Raw genomic sequence first — 22,736 nt, 5'->3', positions numbered from 1 at the left:
AAGGGGCCCCTAGAGACATTCTCAAGAGCACACGCACCAACCCCCACGCTCTTCAATTTTTTTCCACTTTCATCCGCAAACCCCTAACCAGCACTCTTCACTTTTGTCCGAGACCCACCCCATCGTCCCACAACCTTAACCGGACTTTCACTCACCCTTTTGCTTGTCAGAGGGCCCGTGGCGGCCAGCGGCACCCCTGCCTCCAAAAGCCACTGCATGTTCATTAAGTTTCGTCTAACGAGGAGCAACTCATTTATTATAGAATAAATTATAGCAGAAAATGACTATTTCCGGTTTAAGCTTTGATATTTGGCGCCAATTTATTAGGACAAGTCAAAATTTTGTTCACTTTGACTCTGCTTTATTCTCAAATTTATTTACAAATAAAGCATTTGTAAGAGTATCTGCGCTGCTTTATTCACAAATGTTTAATGTCATATTCCTGTTTTGACCATAGACTGAAAAAAAATATTCAAAGATGTTTCCTTGGATTTACTTATTTTTTTTAAGTTAAGTGGTTGTAAACAATTTATTTGTGTTGAATTTAAGCAAACAAATTAAGTTGAACATTATTAAACTTAATTTGTTTGTTTAAATTCAACACAAATAAATTGTTTGCAACAGTTCTGCATGCAACACTTTTTTCAGTGATTCATTCATTCATTCATTTACTTTCTTTTCGGCTTAGTCCCTTTATTAATCTGGGGTCGTCACAGCGGAATGAACTGCCAGCATATCCAGCATATGTTTTACGCAGCGGATGTCCTCCTTGCTGCAACCCATCACTGGGAAACATCCATACACACTCATTCACACACATACATTACGGTCAATTAGGCCTACCCAATTCACCTATAGCGCATGTACCCAGCAGAGGCTCGAACCAGCGACCTTCTTGCTGTGAGATGAGAGTGCTACCCACTGCACTACCATGATCTGATCTTTGGATGGAAACATAGCTAATAAGACTGAAGTTTAGAAAATTGTAGGATGTTCTTTCATTTTGATCATCATTAAATCTTTTCAATTCTCTTGCTGTAGTGTCACAACAGAATAAATGGCAAACACTTTGAGCAAAACATAGCTCAGAATAAAACACTCCCTGCAGTCTTATCGTAATTCTCATTAGCACTGCAATGATTCATTCAGGTTGCCTCTGTCAACAGACTCTACCTCATGAATAAATGTAAATGCGGGTGCATCATTTGATTTAGATGCCTACGCCTGTGTTGACATCCTTGACTTATAACTGGGCCACATGTGAGCGTATGAGTTTTAACCAAGCGGTTTGCTTTGCTCTCCACACTCTGTTGACAGGCGTTGGGAAATGTGATCTTTACACCAGTCAGCAGGTTTACTAGGCCATCGATGACTGAAAAAACTAACAGAATGAGCTATTTTTAACCGCTCGGCCTTGTCAGACACCTTTACCCTTTGAGAAATCAACCATGAAGGAATAGATCGGTAGTATTTCTGCACAGCATCACGTGTAATGTAGAGTATTATCATATCACCAATCAGTTTAAAGACACAGTTCACCCAGTTCAACATATACTCACCATCAAGTGGTTTCAGACACATTTCAGTTTCTCTCATCTGTTGAGCACAAAAGAACAAGACATTTTGAAAAACTTTGGAAACTGGCAGTCACTGAAAGAAGTCATCCAAAAAAGTCAGAACAGAAAATACAGTGGAAGTCAATGGCACATAATTTCCAGCAATCTTTAAAGAACATTTGAACCCATCAGTTTTTCTAGGCTTTATTGGTGATAATGGTTTATTCTTTCTGTAATAAACAATATATTGGTAGAACAACCCACAGAAAATGCATTTAAAGGCATGAAACTGACAGAACTTTATTGTAACACTAATAACACATGACAAGAAACAAAACACTATGTACAGTTTCTACTGTGTATGCTGTGTGTGGACAGTAGAGTGCGTGATCAAAGAGTTTGTGGCACAATGTAAACAGGACGATTGGATGGTCGGTCTGTTGTGCTGCAGGTCTGAATGCAGTTCTCCATCATCATCATCTTCATCATCATCATCATCATCATCCTCATCATGTTTGTTTGAAGAGTCTGAACAGTTGAGCTTCAGTTCAGGAGCTCTTCTGCTTCTCCTGCTCCACTACCGTCTTCTGGGCCTCATACATCTGACCTACACACACCTGTGGACCAGCAACAACAACAGAGATTTAATATTAGCAGTGGGTATTTTTTTCTATCGTAGACATATAGTGGATTAAAATTTCTTTATAAAGTGTTTATGTAAATATTTACTAGATTATTCATTTCCATATTATTTACTTTGGCAATGGGGTACAGTGACTGTGCTAATTCTGTACTTTATGTAAACACGTAACAGGTTAACATAGCAATGTTATAATAATAATAATAATACTAATAATAATAATAATAATAATAATAAATAGTTTGAACAATTGTTGCTTAAATTAAACAATTTAAGTCAGTATTATTTAAATTATTCATCATTTTTCTAAAAGGTAAATAATAAAAATTAATAATATTAACAATAATGAACCATTTAAATGAAAAATGTTAAAAAATTAAACAGATTTATCTCAATATTATAGAAGCTACTCCTCAATATTTTAGAATGTAAATAATATTAATAATAATAATAATAATAATAATGGCGCAGTAGGTAGTGCTGCCGCCTCACAGCAAGAAGGTCGCTGGTTCGCTGGTTCGAATCTCGGTTCAGTTGGCGTTTCTGTGTGGAGTTTGCATGTTCTCCCTGCTTTCACGTGGGTTTCCTCCGGGTGCTCCGGTTTCCCCCACAGTCCAAAGACATGCGGTACAGGTGAATTGGGTAGGCTAAATTGTCCGTAGTGTATTAGTGTGTGTTTCCCAGAGATGGGTTGCGGCTGGAAGGGCATCCGCTGCGTAAAAACTTGCTGGATAAGTTGGCAGTTCATTCCGCTGTGGCGACCCCAGATTAATAAAGGGACTAACCCGAAAAGAAAATGAATGAATGAATAATAATGGGGTCAGCAGCAAGAAGGTTACTGGTTCGAGCCTTGGATGGGTGAGTTGGCATTTCTGTGTGGAGTCTGCATGTTCTCGCCCTGTTGGCGTGGTTTTCTTCTGGGGTTTCCCTCAGACCAAACACATGCCCTATAGGTGAATCGGGTGCGCTAAGATGTTCGTACTGAATGAGTGTAAATGAGTGTGTATGGATGTTTCTCAGTGATGGGGTTCAGCTGGAAGGGCATCCACTGCGTAAAACATATGTTGGATAAGTTGGCGGTTCATTCCGCTGTGGTGACCTCTGTTTAAAAAAAACAGAGGTCGACTAAGCCGAAAAGAAAATGAATATTAATAAATATTATAATGTTTTTCAGATATTGGAAGCTTATAGTAAAGTTAATCGTTTTGAAACTAGGGTTAACAAGTTAATTCAATATGTTTAACATTAGTTTGATTTAATATTACTACTACTACTTATTTATGTATCTATATTTAATTAAAATATGAACAACCAATTGATATACAGTATGTGGTATTATAAACCAATTCACAATTTGTTGTAAAGAATCATATTTTCAAAATTGTAGGCCACCAAATGAAGCTTTAGATTATTAATGTTCAAACAATCAAATAAAGACAAACACACAAAGAAACAAACAAACAAATCAACAAATAAATATATTTCATTGCTGCAGGAGTTCTTTTTTGCCTTTTTCTGCAGGGGACCTATATTTTTAGGACACATCCCAACAAAACCCCTCATAGTTTCTCAATTCCCACATCTGAGTCAATCTGGCAACTTTTACTGACTCAGGCAAGTCCTGATGAAAAATCAAGTCTCCTTCTGCATTCATTTGTTGTTAAATACCCTGAAATACAGCATGACATACAATAAAGTGCAATGATTTGTGTGTGGGAAAACATGTTTACCTTGGAAGAAAAGCTAAAAAATGCATCACATTTTAAGAGAAACCTGAAAACCCTCACAGTACTGTACAAACACAACTAAGTGTTCTCAGCGGCGAATGGCAGATTTGAACATTACGTACAGTCGTGTTAAAAAGCTGAGCTAAAGTCCAAAGGATGTTCTGTAATCTTTATTTGTGCATGTTTTTGGAGGCCAGAAACGGGGGAATCAATAGTGAACAGAGATTTGGTGAAGAGCGAGAACAGACGGAGAGGATCTGAACGTCCAAAACTACAGGAGAACCAACTGATCAAATGCCAGAAGAATGAACAAAACATCCTGGCTGGGTAAAAACACTGTAAATATACTGCTCAACTGGCAAAGGCAGCAGTATTTCTTCATTCTTTCATTTTACTTGGGCTTGGTTCCTTTATTTATCAGGGGTCGCCACAGAGGAATGTAAAACAATGTGAAGGCTTGTGCAGCCACTTTCGCTTCTCCCCTGAACTTGAAAATATGATTGACAGAATCCTAGAAATGCTGGATTAAGATCGTTTAGGGGTCGAATCGAGATCGCAATGTTTTTACGATTAATTGTGCAGTTCTAACTGGACTGTAATGTTTGCTGCCAGATTGAGGTAAACAATACTTCGAGATTTGAATATTTCGTCGATTGTGTGAGATGATGAGCTTCATACAAAATCTGGCAACTTGACAGATATAGACAAACAGTGCTTTTTCCTAACTCGACTGGGCCTTACAAATTACCGAAGTCTCCCTGGGGGAAATAAAACAGGAGGGCATCGGGAGAGATCCCAGGGAAAAACAGGGTTGTTGGCAGGTACCAGCATTTTATTTCTGACCGATTCTCCAGCTTAACGGCACACACACACTCATCTGCTGTATTAAAGAGTTCTCAAAAAGAGTCGAGAAAGCCATTGGTTAGCAGCAACACACAGCAGGACAACCTCAGCAGTGTTGGTGAAGAGCCGCACATGTTCATCCTTCATACTGACGCTGAGCAAACTGGAGCATTACGATCCATTCAGGCTCCTGTTGAAATATATTCCCCTCGTCCTCATGACACGCAGCATCTGTCAGCATCTCCTGTCCAGAACGGAGCATCCCGAGGGAAAAACACACACAGCAGACTGATGGAGGGCGAGCGCGAAACGGGCATCACGGTCCAGGGGCCAAACACAGGAGTCAAGTGGACAGATGCACTGAAGATGATACTGCTGTGTTTACACAAAATACACTCAAGCTGATGATGATGATGGGGTAAAGTATGATTAAATGACTGCGCTTACAGTAGTTACAATACAGGCCTACTATATTTACACACAATCTTGTGCTTTGAGTAGTTTTGGCTTTAAATATATATATATTAGTGTCTAATAACCTACTGAAAAGAGAAAAGGAAGTCAACGCGAAGTCAAGATGTTCGCTGACCATTGGAAGTCAGCTACATTATTCCAAACAATACTGGTGGCCTTAAATTGTTTTTCATTTTAAAGCTGCCGTATGTGGGTTGACACTTAGTGGTTGAACTAGGTATTGCAGTCCAAGTTCAAAACATTGGAGAGTTCAAAACACAAAAGGTGCGAAACAGAGGTTGCCAGATTTAGGACACAAACAGAAGCAAGCATGCCTGATGATCAAGCAAACTGCTCAGCTAATGTTCCTGTTTGTATTATATATGTTGTATATATAAAGTGATGGGGAAACACAAGATAAAAATAATGTTGTATTAGTTAGTAATTGCACAAGGTCTGCAAATATGCATAGTGCAAATCTCATCTTCATCCAAAACACACAAAACAGATTTTCTCCCACTGTTGGCAAGTTTGCAGACAGACGTGTCTAAACACATACACAGAGTCTTCCCACGCTGGACTGATAATCCCTGCACGAGTCCATATAAGTGAAACGTGACTAGTCAAAAATAAAGCACAGGGCTTTAAGCTTACTAAATATGCATACACACACACACACACACACACACACACACACACACACACACACACACACACACACACACACACACACACACACACACATATATATATATATATATATATAATCTATATACAAAAACAAAAACAAAATCAAGACTAAATAAATAAATAAATAGCTATAAAACTTTTAAAAATAGCTTTAAAAAATAAACAAATCAAAACTGATCCAGACAAAAACAAAACAATAAAATAAACCAAACAATTAAATTAAAACAAGAAACAAAAAAGCAACAGAAAACAAAAATATAAAAGAAATCAAAAGCAATCAAATACTAAAAACTAAAAATAAATAAATAAATATGACAAAAACCAAACCAAATAAAAAAGCAAGAAACAAGACCAAACAAAACTAAACAAAAACAAAAATTTAAATGAAGGAATGAATGAATAGAAAGAATTAAAGAAATCTAAATCAAGCAAATAAAAAACTAAAGAATTAAACTAACTAACTAACTAACTAACTAACTAACTAACTAACTAACTAACTAACTAACTAACCAAGAAACCAGAGCAAACAAAACAAAAATACAAGTTTTTAAAATGGAACTGAATTAAAAGATATAAAAATAAAACACACACACACACACACACACGCACGCACGCACGCACACACACACACACACACATTTATAAGGGGACTTTTCATAGACCTAATGAATTTTAGACTGTGCAGGCTGTATATTCTCTCCCCCTATCCCAACCCAATCCCTAAACCTCGCTTAAAATCCTTAACTCCGTGTGATTTATGAGCTGTTTTCTTCTTGAATACAAGGTAGAAACAAAACAGAAAATTAAACAAGAAAAAGAAAGTTAAAGGGTGCCAAGACTTTTCTTCTGGATGAGATTATTACATAATAGAGGTTTCCCTTCCCCGGGAATCAGAGCAATCAGACATCCTAAAGCTTTAAAGGAACAGTTCACCCCGAAATAAACATCCTGCCATTATTTACCCTCTCTTAAAATGTTGAACACAAAAGAAGATTTATTTATAAAGAAGTATGTATTTATTCTACTGTGGAAGTCAATGGTTACAGGTTTCCAGCTTTCTTCAAAATATCCTCTTTTGTGCTCAACAGAATAACGAATCTCATAGGGGTTTATAACCACTTGCGGATGAGTAAATGTTCATTTTTTGGGGGTGAACTATCCCTTTAATGCTTCTAAACAGCCTGAGACGGGATTGTTTTTAATACATTTTGTCCATGAGTTGTGAAAGTGAAAAGGGCAGCGCGTGGCGGCCGGAGCGACTCTGGACATTCTGCTGTGCCGTCAGCTCTTTCTGTTCCGCCTGACATCAGCAGGGCATTCTGGGTACATCAGACTCCAGAGAGACACCTGTGCAAACTCACCATCATCAATATCTGACCGGCGACCCTGCGTCCAGCTGACCTCAGAACAGCACCTGCTGCTCTCATACAGTCAAAGTCAGAATTATCAGCCCTCCTAAATTATTAGCCAGCCCCCCTGTATATATTCATTCATTCATTTAGTTTTTAGCTTAGTCCCTTTATTAATCAGAGGTCACCACAGTGGAATAACCTGTCAACTTATCCAGCATATATTTCACACAGCGGATGCCCCTCCAGCGCAACCCTACACTGGGAAACATCCATACACCTGCATTCACACACATACAATACGGCCAATTTAGCTCATTCAATTCACTAATAGTGCATGTGTTTAAACTGTTAGGGAAACCAGAGCACCAGGAGGAAACCCAAGCCAACACAAGGAGAACATGCAAACTCCAAACAGAAATGCCAACTGACCCAGCTGAGGCTCAAACCAGCGGCTCTCTTGCTGTGAGGCAATTGTGCTATCCACTGCACCACCGTAACGGCCCATAGATCTAATCTTTGGATGGAAACATAGCTAATGAGATTGAAGTTTCAGCACATTTCTAATCATAATAGTTTTAAAAACTTATACTAATAACTAATAACTGATTAATTTTCTCTTTTCCATGATGACAGTAAATAAAATTTGACTAGATATTCCTCAAGATACTAGTATTCAGCTTAAAGTGAGATTTAAAGGCTTAACTAGGTTAATTAGGGTCAAGTAGGGTAATTAGGCAAGTGATTGTATAACAGTGGTTTGTTCTGGAGACAATTCAAAACTAATATTGCTTAAGGCGGCTAATAATATTGACCTTAATTTAAAAAAAAAAACTTAGAAACTGCTTTTATTCTAGCCAAAATAAAACAAATAAGACTTTCTCCAGAAGCAAAGAAATATAGGAATACTGTGAATATGTCCTTGCTCTGTTAAACATTGTTTGGGAAATATTTGAAAAAGAAAAATTCAGGAGGGCGAATAATTGTGACTTCAACTGCACATGTGAATTAATTAAACCTAGCAGATTCTGTGCACATTACAGTATGACTGTATGTTTACATCCGCTACTATGACTGAACAAGCAGCGCTTCACCAGAGTAAACTCAGAACAGCAGCACTCATGTCTGCATGAGAGGTCTGATATGAGAAGGTCAAAGTTAGACTTATAAAAAATACTTTTATTAATCAGCAGGCCCACGGATTTTATAAAGCATATCATTCAAATTTTACCACCAACAACAATAATACTAAAAAAAAAAAAAAGTGAATAATTATATATAATAATCATTTAAAAAAAATGTTTACAGAGATGCAACAAAATAACAAAAAATTATAACATAAAAATATTTAATATTGTATGGGCGGTCACCTCACAGCATGTAGGTTGCTGGTTTGAGTCCCGGCTGGGCCAGTTGGCATTTCTATGTGGAGTTTTTGTATGTTCTCCCCGTGTTGGTGTGGGTTTCCTTTGGGTGCAATCTTCCGATTTCACTCAGAGTCCAAACACATGCGCTATAGGTGAACTGGGTAAACTAATCTGGCTGTAGTATGAGTGTGTGTGAATGAGTGTGTATGGATGTTTCCCAGTACTGGATTGCAGCTGACTGTCATCCACTGTCTAAAACGTGCTAAATAAGTTGGCGATTCATTCCACTGTGGCGACCCCTTTATGAATAAAGGGTTTAAGCTAAAGAAAATGAAATGAAATTAATAATATTGTGTTTGTTTAAAGTTACTTTATGTTAAATTATTAGAAATTCTATTATATTACATTACACTGATTATGGTTATATTTTTAAGTTGATTAAAGCTGATTAAAATAATAACATTATTATATTGTGATATTATTATTATTTATTTCTATTACAGTTACATTTAGAAGAAAGAAAAAAAAAATATATATATATATATATATATATATATATATATATATATATATATATATATATATATATATATATATATATATATATATATATATATTTGGGCAAAGTGATTTGGCCTAAAATCTAAATCTCAATTAATGGAACATTTTATTTATTTTTATTTTATTTTTTGCCCTCAAAGTTCACTGACAGGTTTTGTACAGTAAATATGCTCGCATATTAAAAGTGAGAGATTTCTAAATGAAGGGTGCCTTACTTGATTTTAAAATCATTGAAGTAAACACACTTCACATCTACTATCTGTGATTTTTTTATTGAACATCAACGCTGAACAACTGAAATTAAAATACACACTGCCTAAATCCCACAGTCACTCTTTTTCTTATAAAAAAGGTGAAAATAAACAACTTTTGCTTCTGCTTTTCATATTAAGAGTAGAAAATAAGCAGGATCTCTTCTGAATAAAAGTAAACAAAAATTTTAAACACTGCATTTTTTGCATCTTCTGTTAAAGAATATTTTAATGTAAATGATCATTTTGATGTAATGGAAAATGTGCCGTCTCAGGGCATCTCTGCCGCAGCTTACAATCATGATCGATGTAGTGCAAACGCGCGATGTGAAGTTACATTTTTGAAATGGTGTGAGGGTATGCAAGCTCGTGAAGGATGTGCCAGACCATTCCCTTGCGTTTGACGCAAAAGTATAAATCAGCCTTAACAGAGCGGGGTCTCATGACTCCACACGCAGTAGGGAAAGCATTTATACCATAGTAATCTGGTACTGCAACTACTACTACTAATAATAATAATAATAATAACACACAAACACACCCACACACACTCCTCAGCATCCACATTTGCCCCAGTGGGTCTGTCAGCAGATGTTTTGACAGAGTTTTAAAGACAGCAGCACAGCAGATGCCCGTCTGTCAAAGATGAGGGATTCTGGGAGATTACAGCTGGCTGTCCTATACATTCCTCAAGCCCTCCTAGACATGGCCAGATGCTGCAGATACACGGGAACCTGCTGACGGGGGCTGCTTTACTACAGTAACACCACAGGTGAGTCTTTTATGCTTCAAACTTAAGACCGAGATGATGCCAAAACAAGCATTCAGTGATGAGTAAATTATTAATATTAAGAATACCAAAGATTTTACTGTCATTCACACCCTTAAAGGGACAGTTTAAGCAAAAGATTAACATTTACTCATTATTTACTCATAATATTTACAAGTGAATAAGACAAAATAAGATATTAAAAATGGTTTTAGAAACCTGTAATCATTGAACTTATATAGTAGAAAAAACACTACGGAAAATACTACGGAAGTCAATGGTTACAGGTTTCTACCAAAGCTTTTACTGTTATTCACACCCTTAAAGGAAAAGTTCAGCCAAAAATGTAACATTTACTCATTATTTGCTCACCTTGAAGTGGTTTTAAACATTTACAAGTGATTTAGACAAAATAAGATATTAAGAAAAATGTTAGAAACTCGTAATCATTGACTTCCATAGTAGAAAAAGCATATACTATTAAATCAATGGTTACAGATTTCTAACAAAGCTTTTACTGGCATTCAAACAAAAATGCAACACTTATTCACTAAAAACTTGCCTTCAAATGGTTTCAAACATTTAGGAGTATGAAAAAATAAGATATTTATAAAAATGTTAGAAACTCGTAACCACTGACCTCCATAGTAGGAAAAACATGCACAAGTTAATGGTTACAGCTTTTACTGTCATTTGAACCCTTAAAGGGACAGTTCACCCCCCCCCCCCCTCCCAAAAAAAAAAAAAAAAACATTACTGATTGTTTGCTCACCCTTAATTAGTTTTAAACATTTTTTTTTAGTCAATAACACAAAATAAGATTTTTAGAAAAATGTTAGAAACCTGTAATCACTGACTTCTACAGTACGAGAAAGAAATAATGGTTAAAGGTTTCTACCAAAGCTTTTACTGTTATTAAAACACTTAAAGGTACAGTACACTCCTTAAAAAGTTACATTTATACACTCTTTGCTCACCTTGTAGTGCTTTCAAACATTTATTGTTTAGTACAACCTTAGACATTTTGAAAATTGTTAGAAAACTGTTACCATTGACTTTCATAGTAGGAGAAACAAATATTATGGAAGTCAATGGTTACAGGTTTTCAGTATTGTTAAAAATAAAATCTTTTGTGGAAGAAATACAAGCAGTTTACAGTAATGGGTGAACTATCCCTTCAACCCGCACAGAAAAGTTCTCCATGTTCTTTGCTTAAGGGTGAGAAGTTTAAAATATCCTGATTTAGCAGTGATTTACTGTCAGCAAACACCTCGAGCTGCTGGATGTGACGTTTCTGTGAATATGCAAATATGTGGATTGCACTGTCCTCTAAAAAACTAAATCAACCCACAATAAAAAGAAAGCAGGAGTTAAGAAAGCATCTGATTTAGTGATGAACTTTCAGAAATTGGGTCACATCACTTAAACAAACACTCACCAATGGACCCCAATTTTCTAAATGAGAAGACAGTGGGTGTGGCTTGCTTTATTTACTGCAGGCTGATTGGATGAAGTAAAGTTGTAAAGTGAAGGTGTTTCATTCAAAAAGATTATAAAAAAGGATGTAACCCATACAGACTCTTTCACACATACACTACAGCCAATTTAGCTTATTCAATTCACCTGCACCACATGTGTTTGGACTGTGGGGGAAACCAGAGCACCCGGAGGAAACCCACGCCAACACAGGGAGAACGTGCAAACTCCACACAGAAATGCCAACCGACCCAGTCGGGGCTCAAACCAGCGACCTTCTTGCTGTGAGGTAATCATGCAACCCACTGCGCTACAGTGACACCCACATTATCATGTTATTTAAGTTAAATAATATTAGTTCATGTGAACTCAAGGTGCATTAAATAATGTTAACAAGCACAACTTAGGAAATTAATAATGCAATAGTTAATGCTGAACTACGATTAATAAACTCTTTACAGGATTATACATAATTAATGTTAGTAAGTACGTTAGCTAACATTCATTAATGGACCATTATTCTAAAGTGTTACGGTTTAATTGGATAGTCAAAATAACAACAGATATGTATTACTAATTTCAGAGGACTCAAAGATTAAATCAATTTAAGTAAGGTCAAATACAAAAGAAAATACAACTGCTTTAATCACTTCATTAAAATTAAAATATAGATTTTTTACATACACATATTTATATATTTGTACTTTTTAAAATATCATTCTATAATAAAATAAAATTAAATTAAATAAAATAAAACAAATAAATAAATAAATAAAAAAAAAAAATAAAAAAAAAATAAAAAAAAATAAATAAATAAATAAAATAAAATAAAATAAAATGAAATAAAATATGCTCTATGGGCAGGATTCAGTAGGGGGCAGCAGCGTCTCAAACTCCGCTCCACACTCTGGCACAGACACACTCCAGCACACACACACAAACAACACTTGCTCTACTCACAGTGGGCGGGTCCTTCAACACTACTGGCTGAGCTCCTCCACTAGTTTTGTGGGCGGAACCGAAGAGTGCCCTGACAGCCCTCTCAGCCAATCAGAGCACAGCAGGCCCTGCCTCATGTTAATTGATGCGGCTGCAGCAGGCACCCCATTGTTGGGATGTCACACTGCAGATTCCCAGTCACACACACACATTACAGAGGTGTCACACACACTTTTTTTTCCTGTGGATCAACTGCAGACACTGCAGAAAAACTATGTAGCCGTACACCAGAAACCACAATAAAACACACACATACACACACACACACACACACACACACACACACCCACACACACACACACACACACACACACACACACACTATTCCTTGAGGGAATGCAGATGTGCACACGACTCGCCTGTGACTAGACTGAATCACGTACAGTTAGCGATGCTAATAATAAGAGATTCTGCAGGGAAAGGTTAACGAGGGCGACACACAGACAGGTGAAAATTCGTTCACACTTCCACAGGTTCAAATTAAACTTCTGCTGCACACAGATATATCCAGATATTTCCCTCTGTGCCCTTTAGCAAACAGAAGAGCAAAGAACGCTGCATTAAAACACACAGCAGAGGATTAGGCAGCATTTCAGGTCAAAACGACCTTCAGATATTTCAAGAGTCGGATTTAGTGTTGCTTTCCACACACTACTACAGCATGAGGCATGTGCACATCCTGATTTTAATTCATTTAACTCTAGAGTGTGTTTCTGCTGAAGTAGATGGGGCATATCAAGGGCACTGTGTGAATTATTCAGGTTTATTTGTTTGTGCCTTTAAAGGGCACCTATTTTACTCCTTTTTCAAGATTTAAGATAAGACATTAGTCTCCAGACTGTGTCAGTAAAGTTTCAGCTCGTAAAACACCCATCAGATTATTTATTAGACCTTTCAGAAGTTTAATTTTCCTGCTGTGAACACACTGCAGCTGTTTTTTGTTGCCTGTGCCTTTAATGCTAGTTCTTCACACCCACCTTTCCCATGTGCCTGTCAGAGTATGCCTCAATCTCTGGCTGTGTCAGATAAACAGCACAGTGACAGACATGAAGGAAACAGATCTCATGTAACATTTGTAAAAAATACCACAGTAAGAACTTTACCAATGATTATTTGATGTATTTGTTGTGGAGTTGCACAATGTCACACACACACAAACACACACACACAGTGCGCGCCAATAACTTTGCACTGTATTTGCACAGCACATGTGACAGGATTAATCTCCACTGCTGTATGGATATCTGTTATGTTAATGTACAAAATAAACCTGATTTAACGTCCACAAAGTGGGATCGAAGCGTCTTCTTTTATAATTGTACTGACATGCGGCTGTGATGATAAAGACGTAAAATCGCTGTAATTCATTACAAACAAGCACAGATTTAAAAAGGTTTGAAACTTGTAAAACTCATTCTTGATCACATTTGATGATGACTGATGATTACAGAGGATCTATCAATAGAACAAGAAAGAGGAAATATTGGATCCATCCCATCCCTAGACTGCAGATGTAACCCCGCCGGTCCTACACTACCCAACCCGTTCCAAGCTGGTATTGAACCGGCGACCTTCCGCAGGGGAGTCGGTTGCTCTACGAAGGAGGCTAAAGACCATGGCCTGTAGCGTCTGTTGCTAGAGCCCCTTTAAAGGTCTGAGGAGTGACGTTTACCTGCACAGCACCTACTAGCTGGCCTCCGTTACACTCACCCCCCTAAACCTCACTCACATCTGGGTCACGACACCAATGTAACCCCGCTGGTCCTACACCACCCAACCCGTTCCGAGCTGGTATCGAACCGGCGACCTTCCACAGGGGAGTCGGTTGCTCTACCAAGGAGGCTAAAGACCATGGCCTCCTGGAGTGAGGTTTACCTGCACAGCACCTACTAAGCTGGCCTCCGTTACACAGAGAGAGGAAGGAGAGCTCCACCTGCTTATCAAAGAGCTGCGGGATTATCCCGACACATTCAACATTTACTTCAGGATGTCTGTGGTTCAGTTTCATACTTTGCAAGCAATACTGAAGCCACATGTAAAAAAGAACTTCCATGAACCAATTTATCCTGAACATATACTGGCAGCTTATCTAAGGTACGAAGATGGACAGACAGACAGACACAGGCAAACAGGCACTGTCATTCCAGCCCCACCTTGGTTGGCATTTGTCGTAGTTGCAGACCTTTTCATCACTATCAGACTGGAGGTTTTTAGATATCAGAAAAACAGACTTTATTCTCCAGAATAAAGCAGAGAAAGTGCAGAGCAGACCTCAGAGCATTCTGAAGTCTCTCCTGGACAATTCCTAAAGTGTCTGTGTTTTAACAATATTTATACAGATCTTTGCCCCACCCCCTGGGTGTCTTGTTTTAACTTCTAACCATCCTTGGATAAGTTTTTACTCTAGGTGGTCCTATTATTTCTGGCTCCCAGCCCGCTAGCAACTGTTTTGTATAAAACAGCCTTAAACCAAGTATACTATATAATATATATTATATAGTAATATATAATATATATACTATATAATCATTATATACAATAATGATAATTATTAGCGACCCTGTTTCCTCTATTTCTATTTAACGGAGAGAAGATTTTATTTTGACACATTTCTAAACATAATAGTTTTAATAACTCAATTCTAATAACTGATTTCTTTTATCATTATTATGATGACAGTAAATAATATATATATATATATATATATATAAGTATTCAGCTTAAAGTGACACTTATGGGCTTAACTGGGTTACTTAGGCAAGTTAGGGTAATTAAAGTCAGTATTATAAAGCCAAAATAAAACAAATAAGACTCCCTCCAGAAGAAAAAATATTAAAGGAAATACTAGGAAAAATGTCTTGCTCTGTTAAACATCATTTGGGAAATATTTGAAAAATTTACAAGAGGCGAATAATTCTGACGTCAACTGCAGATGTTGAGTTCACTCAGGTGGGTGATTCTGCACCAATCAGACGCCGCCCTGCCCTTGTTAGGCATTACAAGTCATTAATGAAGCACTCAGAGTCACACAAGCAGATCAGGGAACGAATGAAGCAATGACAGACGTGAGGGAGGGTGTTTGGCTTCGAGAAATCAACAAGCTTGGGTAAATTAAAGCAAACATTTAGCCTCCTACTGAAATTTTCAGAGGTATAAACAGACCCTGAAGTCAAAAAAACAGCAAGAGAGACGGAGAGAAAGATTATATCCAGCTGTCTCCTCAGATCTTCTCCATCTTTCCTCAGAAACGCTCTTCCCTCCTATTCATTTGCATTTCTAGAGTGGTTGTCGGTATTAAACGGAGAAACGCATCAGTGTTCGCTCTCGACCTCCGGCACGTTCAGCTCTGCGTTCTGCACAAGCTGCTTGGAAATTCGGTTTGTTCAAAGGAATGGTTCACCCAAAAAGGAAAATTATGCCATGATTTATTAACCTTGTGGCTTTTCAAACTAGGTGTGAAAGCAAAGGGAGGAAACGTGGAGTCTGTTTTCTGTGCAGAATGAGAAATGAAGATTTCAAGCTTCAAAAAGAAGCAAAAGCATTTTAAGAGTGTCATGAATGTTTGCTTTTTAAATAAACAATGGACAAAAGCACATAAAGAAAATCACAGATGATAACACTGAATGTTAACCCTTGTGCGTGTTGGGAAATGTTTTCATCCACTCTGGGGTTATTTTGAGTTCCAATTTGGACATAACCTTATCTGTGTTTCAGCTGGAGGGATGATGTTTGCTGACAAATCTTAATTTGACACATATTTTGAGAAAATGCTTTGAATTTTTCAAAAACCTCAACTATATACTCTGTTCAAATGTACTACTGTTTTGTTATGTTCAGGATGAAAACATCCACTGAATTAAACTGCTGTAAAAATGCATCAGATCAGTTTATATAATTTTTTTATTTTGTTGTTTGCATAAATCTGTTAATTAACCTCAGTCCTGATCAAAACTACTAAATTGTTTAGAAAATTACAGGATTTTAACTCTTTAATTGCCAAATTCATAAATAATGTCACTGTTTTGGTGGAAAAGACACACAAAAAACGTGTTTTCAATTTAAAAAGTTATTGTGGACTGGATTTCTTTATATCTTTTATCAAAGTCTTGAACATGTGAAATGCTTTGTTTTCATTGATTTTCATTTTTTTTCCTCCCTAATTTACTGTTGGGGGCTGTTTTTGCCCCATTGACTTCCATTATAACCACATTTTTTGGATCACAAAACAGTGACAGCATATAAACACGCATTTTTGATTGTTGTTGGTTTTTCTGGTTGGTGTGTGTGTGTGTGTGTGTGTGTTTGTGAGTGTGTACTTGTTTTTGTGACAAATCAGGACACAAATCTGTATAATCACATGGGTATGACACAGGTATTTCAAAAAGGAGGTAAAATATGAGGACATTGGGGACGTCCTCATTTCTCAAATCAGATAAACGAAAGTAAACAGAAAGTAAAGCTACACACTGTGATGGTAGGGTTTAGGGGTAGGGTGGGGTGAGGGCAATACAATATATTATATATTATATATATATATATATATATATATATATATATATATATATATATATATATATATATATATATATATATATATATATACAATATATTTTATACTTTGAACAGTATAAAATGAATGGAAACCTATGTAATGTATCCACTTTTCACAAAATCAAACTTCGGAAACCGGAGAACCCGGGGGAAACCCACGTGAGCACGGGGATAACATGTAAACTCCGCACAGAAACGTCGGCTGGCTTGGTAAGGTCTAGAACCAGTGACGTTCTTGCGGTGAGGCAACAATGCTAACCACTGAGCCACCATGCCACCCATCTAGGAAAAGAGGAGGAGTAGGGGTGGAGGAGGGATTCATCAAAACGAAGATGGCTGTCATATGGAACTTACGGTAATTATAGTGGCTTAGGAATCAATCGTCTGATTGGTGAATTCTAAATTGAATAATGCGGGGCCGGCTGCAAGCAATCATAAGCACGTGATCCTCTCCAAATTAGTTTATAAATAAACTTCACTTAATGGCCATGGATGTTTCAAGTGGTATTGTGTGTTTATTTGGTCATTTCCACCAGCGTGAATTTCATAAACAGAGTAAAATAGCTTGATGTTTTTCATTGTAAATTCTAGTGTTCAAAAACATCTGTGAGGCATGTAGAATGACTTGTCTTGATGATTTGTAACATTATACTAATAATAGGGATGATAAAAATCATGATTTTATTACTGAATGGGCATACCCCTGCGATATTCCATCGAAAAAACACATTTGTTTTGGAAACGTGAAATCTTTAGTCTCCATTTGATTGTCATTTTTTGTGTGTGTTCCACATAAGTGTCTCCTCCATCAAAATGAGCAAATATGGACAGAATTTCAACTTTTGGAAGAAATAATAACTTGAATTTGACCTCTACAGCTTGAAGACTCTTGTTTAAGGTCATCAATGATCACTGTCTGTCTTCTCAGACGCGTCTCTGCAACACAAGCATCCCTCCAGTATCTGCAGTAACAGGAGCTGCAGAGGCTCATGGGAGGAAGAGCAGACCATCAGCAGGAAAGTGGAGGACAGGAATCCACCCTGAGCTCTGATGGTGGAGGAACGGGTGTTCAGGGGGTCCCAGGACTGCTTTGATTACCCCTCATCTTCAATTACACCTGCGCTGCACCAGAGCAGGTCGTGTCCTTGACTATCTGATGGTGAGACGGAGAAACCCCAGTCTGAGTCTCTCACACACACAAAAACACACACTATTCTTGACGTACAAGCAGGTGCAGCTATTGCAGGAACTCTCAACTGGTGGGCCGCGGCCAAATCATTAGTGGGCCTCAGCGATCCTGCAGGTGGGCCGCAAGATACCTTTAAACTAACTCTTAATATTAAGGGTGTCACAAGATCTCGCGAGATTAAATCGCGACGAGATTTCTTAAAGTAAAAAGTTAAAGTTCTTAAGGTAAAAAGTTGTCTTGTGAGTTGGGATGTTAGCATGATGGAGTGTGAGAGTGAAATTAGCATTGAAGATTGGAAGCAGGATTGATTTTGATCCGCAAATCAAGTGCTTTCCATACACCTGGTAAGGCTGCCTCTGTGATGCTCATGTCACTCGATCAGTTGGACGGGTGTGACGTAACCTCTTTTTTTTCTGAGTTAGATGTGCAGTAAGCCGCATTATTGAAGCGAAGTACAGATAAACGCTGCAATCAAACTTTTATCATCGTGTAGGACTTCTAGACCCATTTTGCGACAGGACAGTCCACAGAGCTGTTTGACACTATATTCTTGGCAACTACAAACATCTAAGTGCGCACACACATACTGAACTGCTGGAGACTCAACACACCCGCCTTCATCATTGCCAAACACGTTTAGGTTTCTTTTTATGGTTCAAGTGACTGAATTCTACACAAGAACTAGTAGCACAACATGTAGCACAAGTATTTTTTGCATGTTCACGAGAGAGAAAGAGAGTGTAACATCCACCACGTAACCAATATAAAATAATACTGTTGCATACACCATGTGCACAAATCAAGCCAGGGATATTACATTAAGATGCCTACTGGTTTAAAACGGCCTAGATAAAAAGAATATGGCCAAATGAGAGCGTTTCCTTCATAAACTATAGGAAAACAACTTGTCAAAAAGAAAATAATTTTCCTGGCCATTGCACATTTTGCCGCGTGCAGTGTAAATGCAGACAATCGGACACCAGTCACCTTTAAAAGATGATAAATGTAAGCAGGTCATCAAAAAAATTGTATACTGTCACAAAATCCGAATTGACCATCTGCAATGTAAATCCTTTGAAATTCTATAGGGGAAAAGCCAGACAGTAGAATTTGCTATTTTACATTTATATAAAAAATATTTTGCAGTGTTTGCATCTTCATTGCATTGAATTCAATATAAACTAATATAAAACTATTGCATACTTAAAATTATGGGAATAATTATGGTAATTCAAAAACACACTTTTGTGATTTAAAAACTTTTTTATATATAAAAATCTATTTTCCCTCCATACACTAGCAAAATATTTGAAGACTATTCCATTCATATGTTTCATCATTTAGGATTTTTTTTTTAAATAGTGTAAAAATCTCGTCTCTTTCTCGTTAACTCAATCTCGCGTCTGGTCTGGTCTCGTGAAGTAGGCGTCTCGTCACACTCCTACTAATATTATACTATAAATTTTACATTTCGTTATATATGTAGTATTATATACAGGTCTTATATATTTGTTAATAAATATTAAGCATTTCATACAAACATTTTAAAGAAAATGTCAGACAGGTGGGCCTTCAAAAATTGATCGGAGGAAGAAGTGGGCCCCGAACTGAAAAAGGTTGAGAACCCCGGAGCTGTTGAAATCTTTTTGGATCAAGAATTCCGGTTTCATTCACTTCCATTAAGTTTTAGATGTTAAAAACTGCTGGTTATGCCAATAGATTCTGGCTGCAGATTTGCACTTGCACGTTCAGGCTTGCACTCTCGGACTTGCACGCTCAGGCAACCGTGCTTCCTCTGCATGTGACGTCATTTACAATTGTCACCTGTGGCCGCTTGCATGAAAGTCCTTCAGTAATTCAACTTAAGAGTGTCCCTGTGGGGCAGGGGGGTTATGGGGGGAGGAGGGATTGGGATCTCTTGGTAAGATCGTTGCAACAAACTTCTTATCTGTCACCATTAGTTAAGTGCCTTTTTTCTAAGCGTTTCACTGTAGTTTCTTGCAACATATGGCGACGGGCGCTGCAGTTGCTGTAGTCATGTAAATGAACGACAAATGCTTGCCTTACAACAGCTCTGCAGTAATGTTAAACATCATCTGTATTTGCAATGCGCCTGGGTTGAATGAAACATACCTCGAGCAACGTATTTTGCAAAAATGTAAGCTAAGGGACGCATTTCCAATGAGCCACATTACACAGAAATCTACTGTACATGAAACAGCATAATAGTGGCACTTAAAGCCTGGGTCAATCATGTCAAAACACCTACAAGGAGAAACTTCTGAAGCCGACTGCCAGTCATAAACATTAGGATCAATTAAGAAATGAGGAGTTATGACAGGCTGAAAGCTTTATAACACACACACACACACACACGTCTCACTCTCTTATTGTCTTCATCGCGGTTTTAAATGCGCTGTGTTCACGCTACAGCTCAGGCCACGTTACGATAGCAGTCATTGCAGTTTAATGATGTTCCTCCAGCAGCCGCTCAGAAGCAGAAGAGATGAAAACAGGATTGCGGAAAAAACAACGCCAAAAAGCCTTGAGGCTAAAAAGCTGTGTGTGGGATGCGAGCCGCCTACACAAACACTACTGACACCTACACACACACACACACACTCATTCACAAACATATGGCTAAGTGCGCTGCATCTCAGTCAGTCAAACACTCATAAACACACAGACGGGTCAGAGGCTGAGAAAACGATATGAAATATGCTTCTGCAGAGTGACTTCTGACACGGCGTGACCTGTTAGCGATGTTTGGCAAGTCAAGCATTCCTATTACTATTGTTCACACTGAGGGTCAGATTCCTACAATGCTGTTTTAAAGCATGGTGGGCTGCTGGAATAAGAAATGTAAAGTTTTATTAAACAAGGGTAGATTGATCAAAAGACTCGTATTAGGGGTTAACAACGTTACAGGATTATTTTAAACCATTTATTTTATGTCAGTTATTTATCACTTTAAGCAAATTCTGTTCTTTTGGTATTTTTACACACCATAAAACTCTCTAACACAGTTGAATTCAGAATTATTAGCGCTCCTGAATGATTAGCCCTCTTGTATCATTCTGAAAACGTAGTGCCCAACGCTACGGGTGGTATGACACCGATCCTTTTGGCGCTTTTGACCGCTTACTTCTGTGTGGAGGGCTTTTCCGCTGCAAACAGTTTGTCCAGTTGGCTCGTCATGTACGTTGGCCGAATTGAGATGCAGAGAGGTGTTGACGACGACGACCGAGTTCGAGTCTGGGGAAGAGCACTTCCAGAAATCAGGTAAGACAAAAACAGTGAACAGGTGAGAATGTGGTAAAATTCGAAAACATGGTGATAATCAGACGAGGGCTTTCGTAAACCGGCGGTTAGGTTTAGGGGAGTAAGGGGGTGGGTGGGTCAATTGGTAAAATTGGTTGGGGTAAGGGAAGGAGGAGGGTGGGTCAGTCGATTGGCCGGTCGCCCAGTCAATCATTCAATCATTCAGTCGGTCGGCAGCGACCTCTGGTGGGTGTATTTACAAGGACTTTCTCAAAAAGAAAAAATATTATAGTAAACACTGTGAACATTTTCCTGCTCGTTTGGAATTTCCTGCGGCAAAATAATTTTTATTATGCTTGAAGTAAATCAAACTATTTTTATGCTTTTGATGAAGTAGCATTCAACTTAAGAGTCCTTTAGACCATGCAAAGGACATTTTCTCCAGTTTCGCTGGTATTGTCTTTAAATAAATAATTATTTAGGCCAATTTGATTTTTTATGAATTATTCATTTGTTATTTTTGTACAATAATTGTACAATAATTAGGACAATAGCTCTAGCTATTGTACAAAAATTAGGACATAAAATGAAAAAGTAAAGCATAACCAACAAAGAAAATGTAAATGAAAAAGCTAATTTGTTCTATCACTTTAAGATAACAAACATTTATGTATACGTATATCTCTCTATATTTAGGCTAAAACACTGCTTTATTTATTGATTGATTAATTTATGTATGTTTGTACTTTCATTGAAGTTTTCTATTATTTCTATAGTTTTAATTTCCAAAACAAATTCTCATTGCACTTAAGTTTATATTTATTAATATTTACAATGATAATAGATATTGTTAATTTTTAATGATTTATGCAGGAATTTTAATCCTTTGTTTTGTTAATTCATCTTGATTTACAGGTAGTGGTGTATTTACAGCTACTATAGGCAAGGCAAGGCAAGTTTATTTATATAGCACATTTTATACACAATGGCAATTCAAAGTGCTTTACATAAACAAGAATAAAATAAACAAGTAAAATAAAAATAAAAACAAATA

The 22,736-nt window shown here is 37.4% G+C and overlaps 1 protein-coding gene across 1 annotated transcript in view; it reads right to left on the bottom strand.

Moving 5' to 3' along the window:
- Positions 1 to 1,749: 1,749 nt before the first annotated feature.
- The window catches only part of lyrm4 (LYR motif containing 4), a gene marked incomplete at its 5' end in the record, with an annotated part of 150,987 nt that continues 130,000 nt past the window's right edge, over positions 1,750 to 22,736 (bottom strand). The window contains 1 exon segment of the mRNA NM_001386617.1: positions 1,750 to 2,173. Within this exon segment, the coding sequence (NP_001373546.1) occupies positions 2,105 to 2,173 (69 nt within the window). The 3' untranslated portion in view covers positions 1,750 to 2,104.

This window comes from Danio rerio, chromosome 24 (genome assembly GCF_049306965.1).
Source record: "Danio rerio strain Tuebingen ecotype United States chromosome 24, GRCz12tu, whole genome shotgun sequence".
Classification (NCBI taxonomy): domain Eukaryota; kingdom Metazoa; phylum Chordata; class Actinopteri; order Cypriniformes; family Danionidae; genus Danio; species Danio rerio.
Note: the sequence above shows the minus strand (reverse complement) of the source record. Positions and strands in the feature narration are given on the sequence as shown.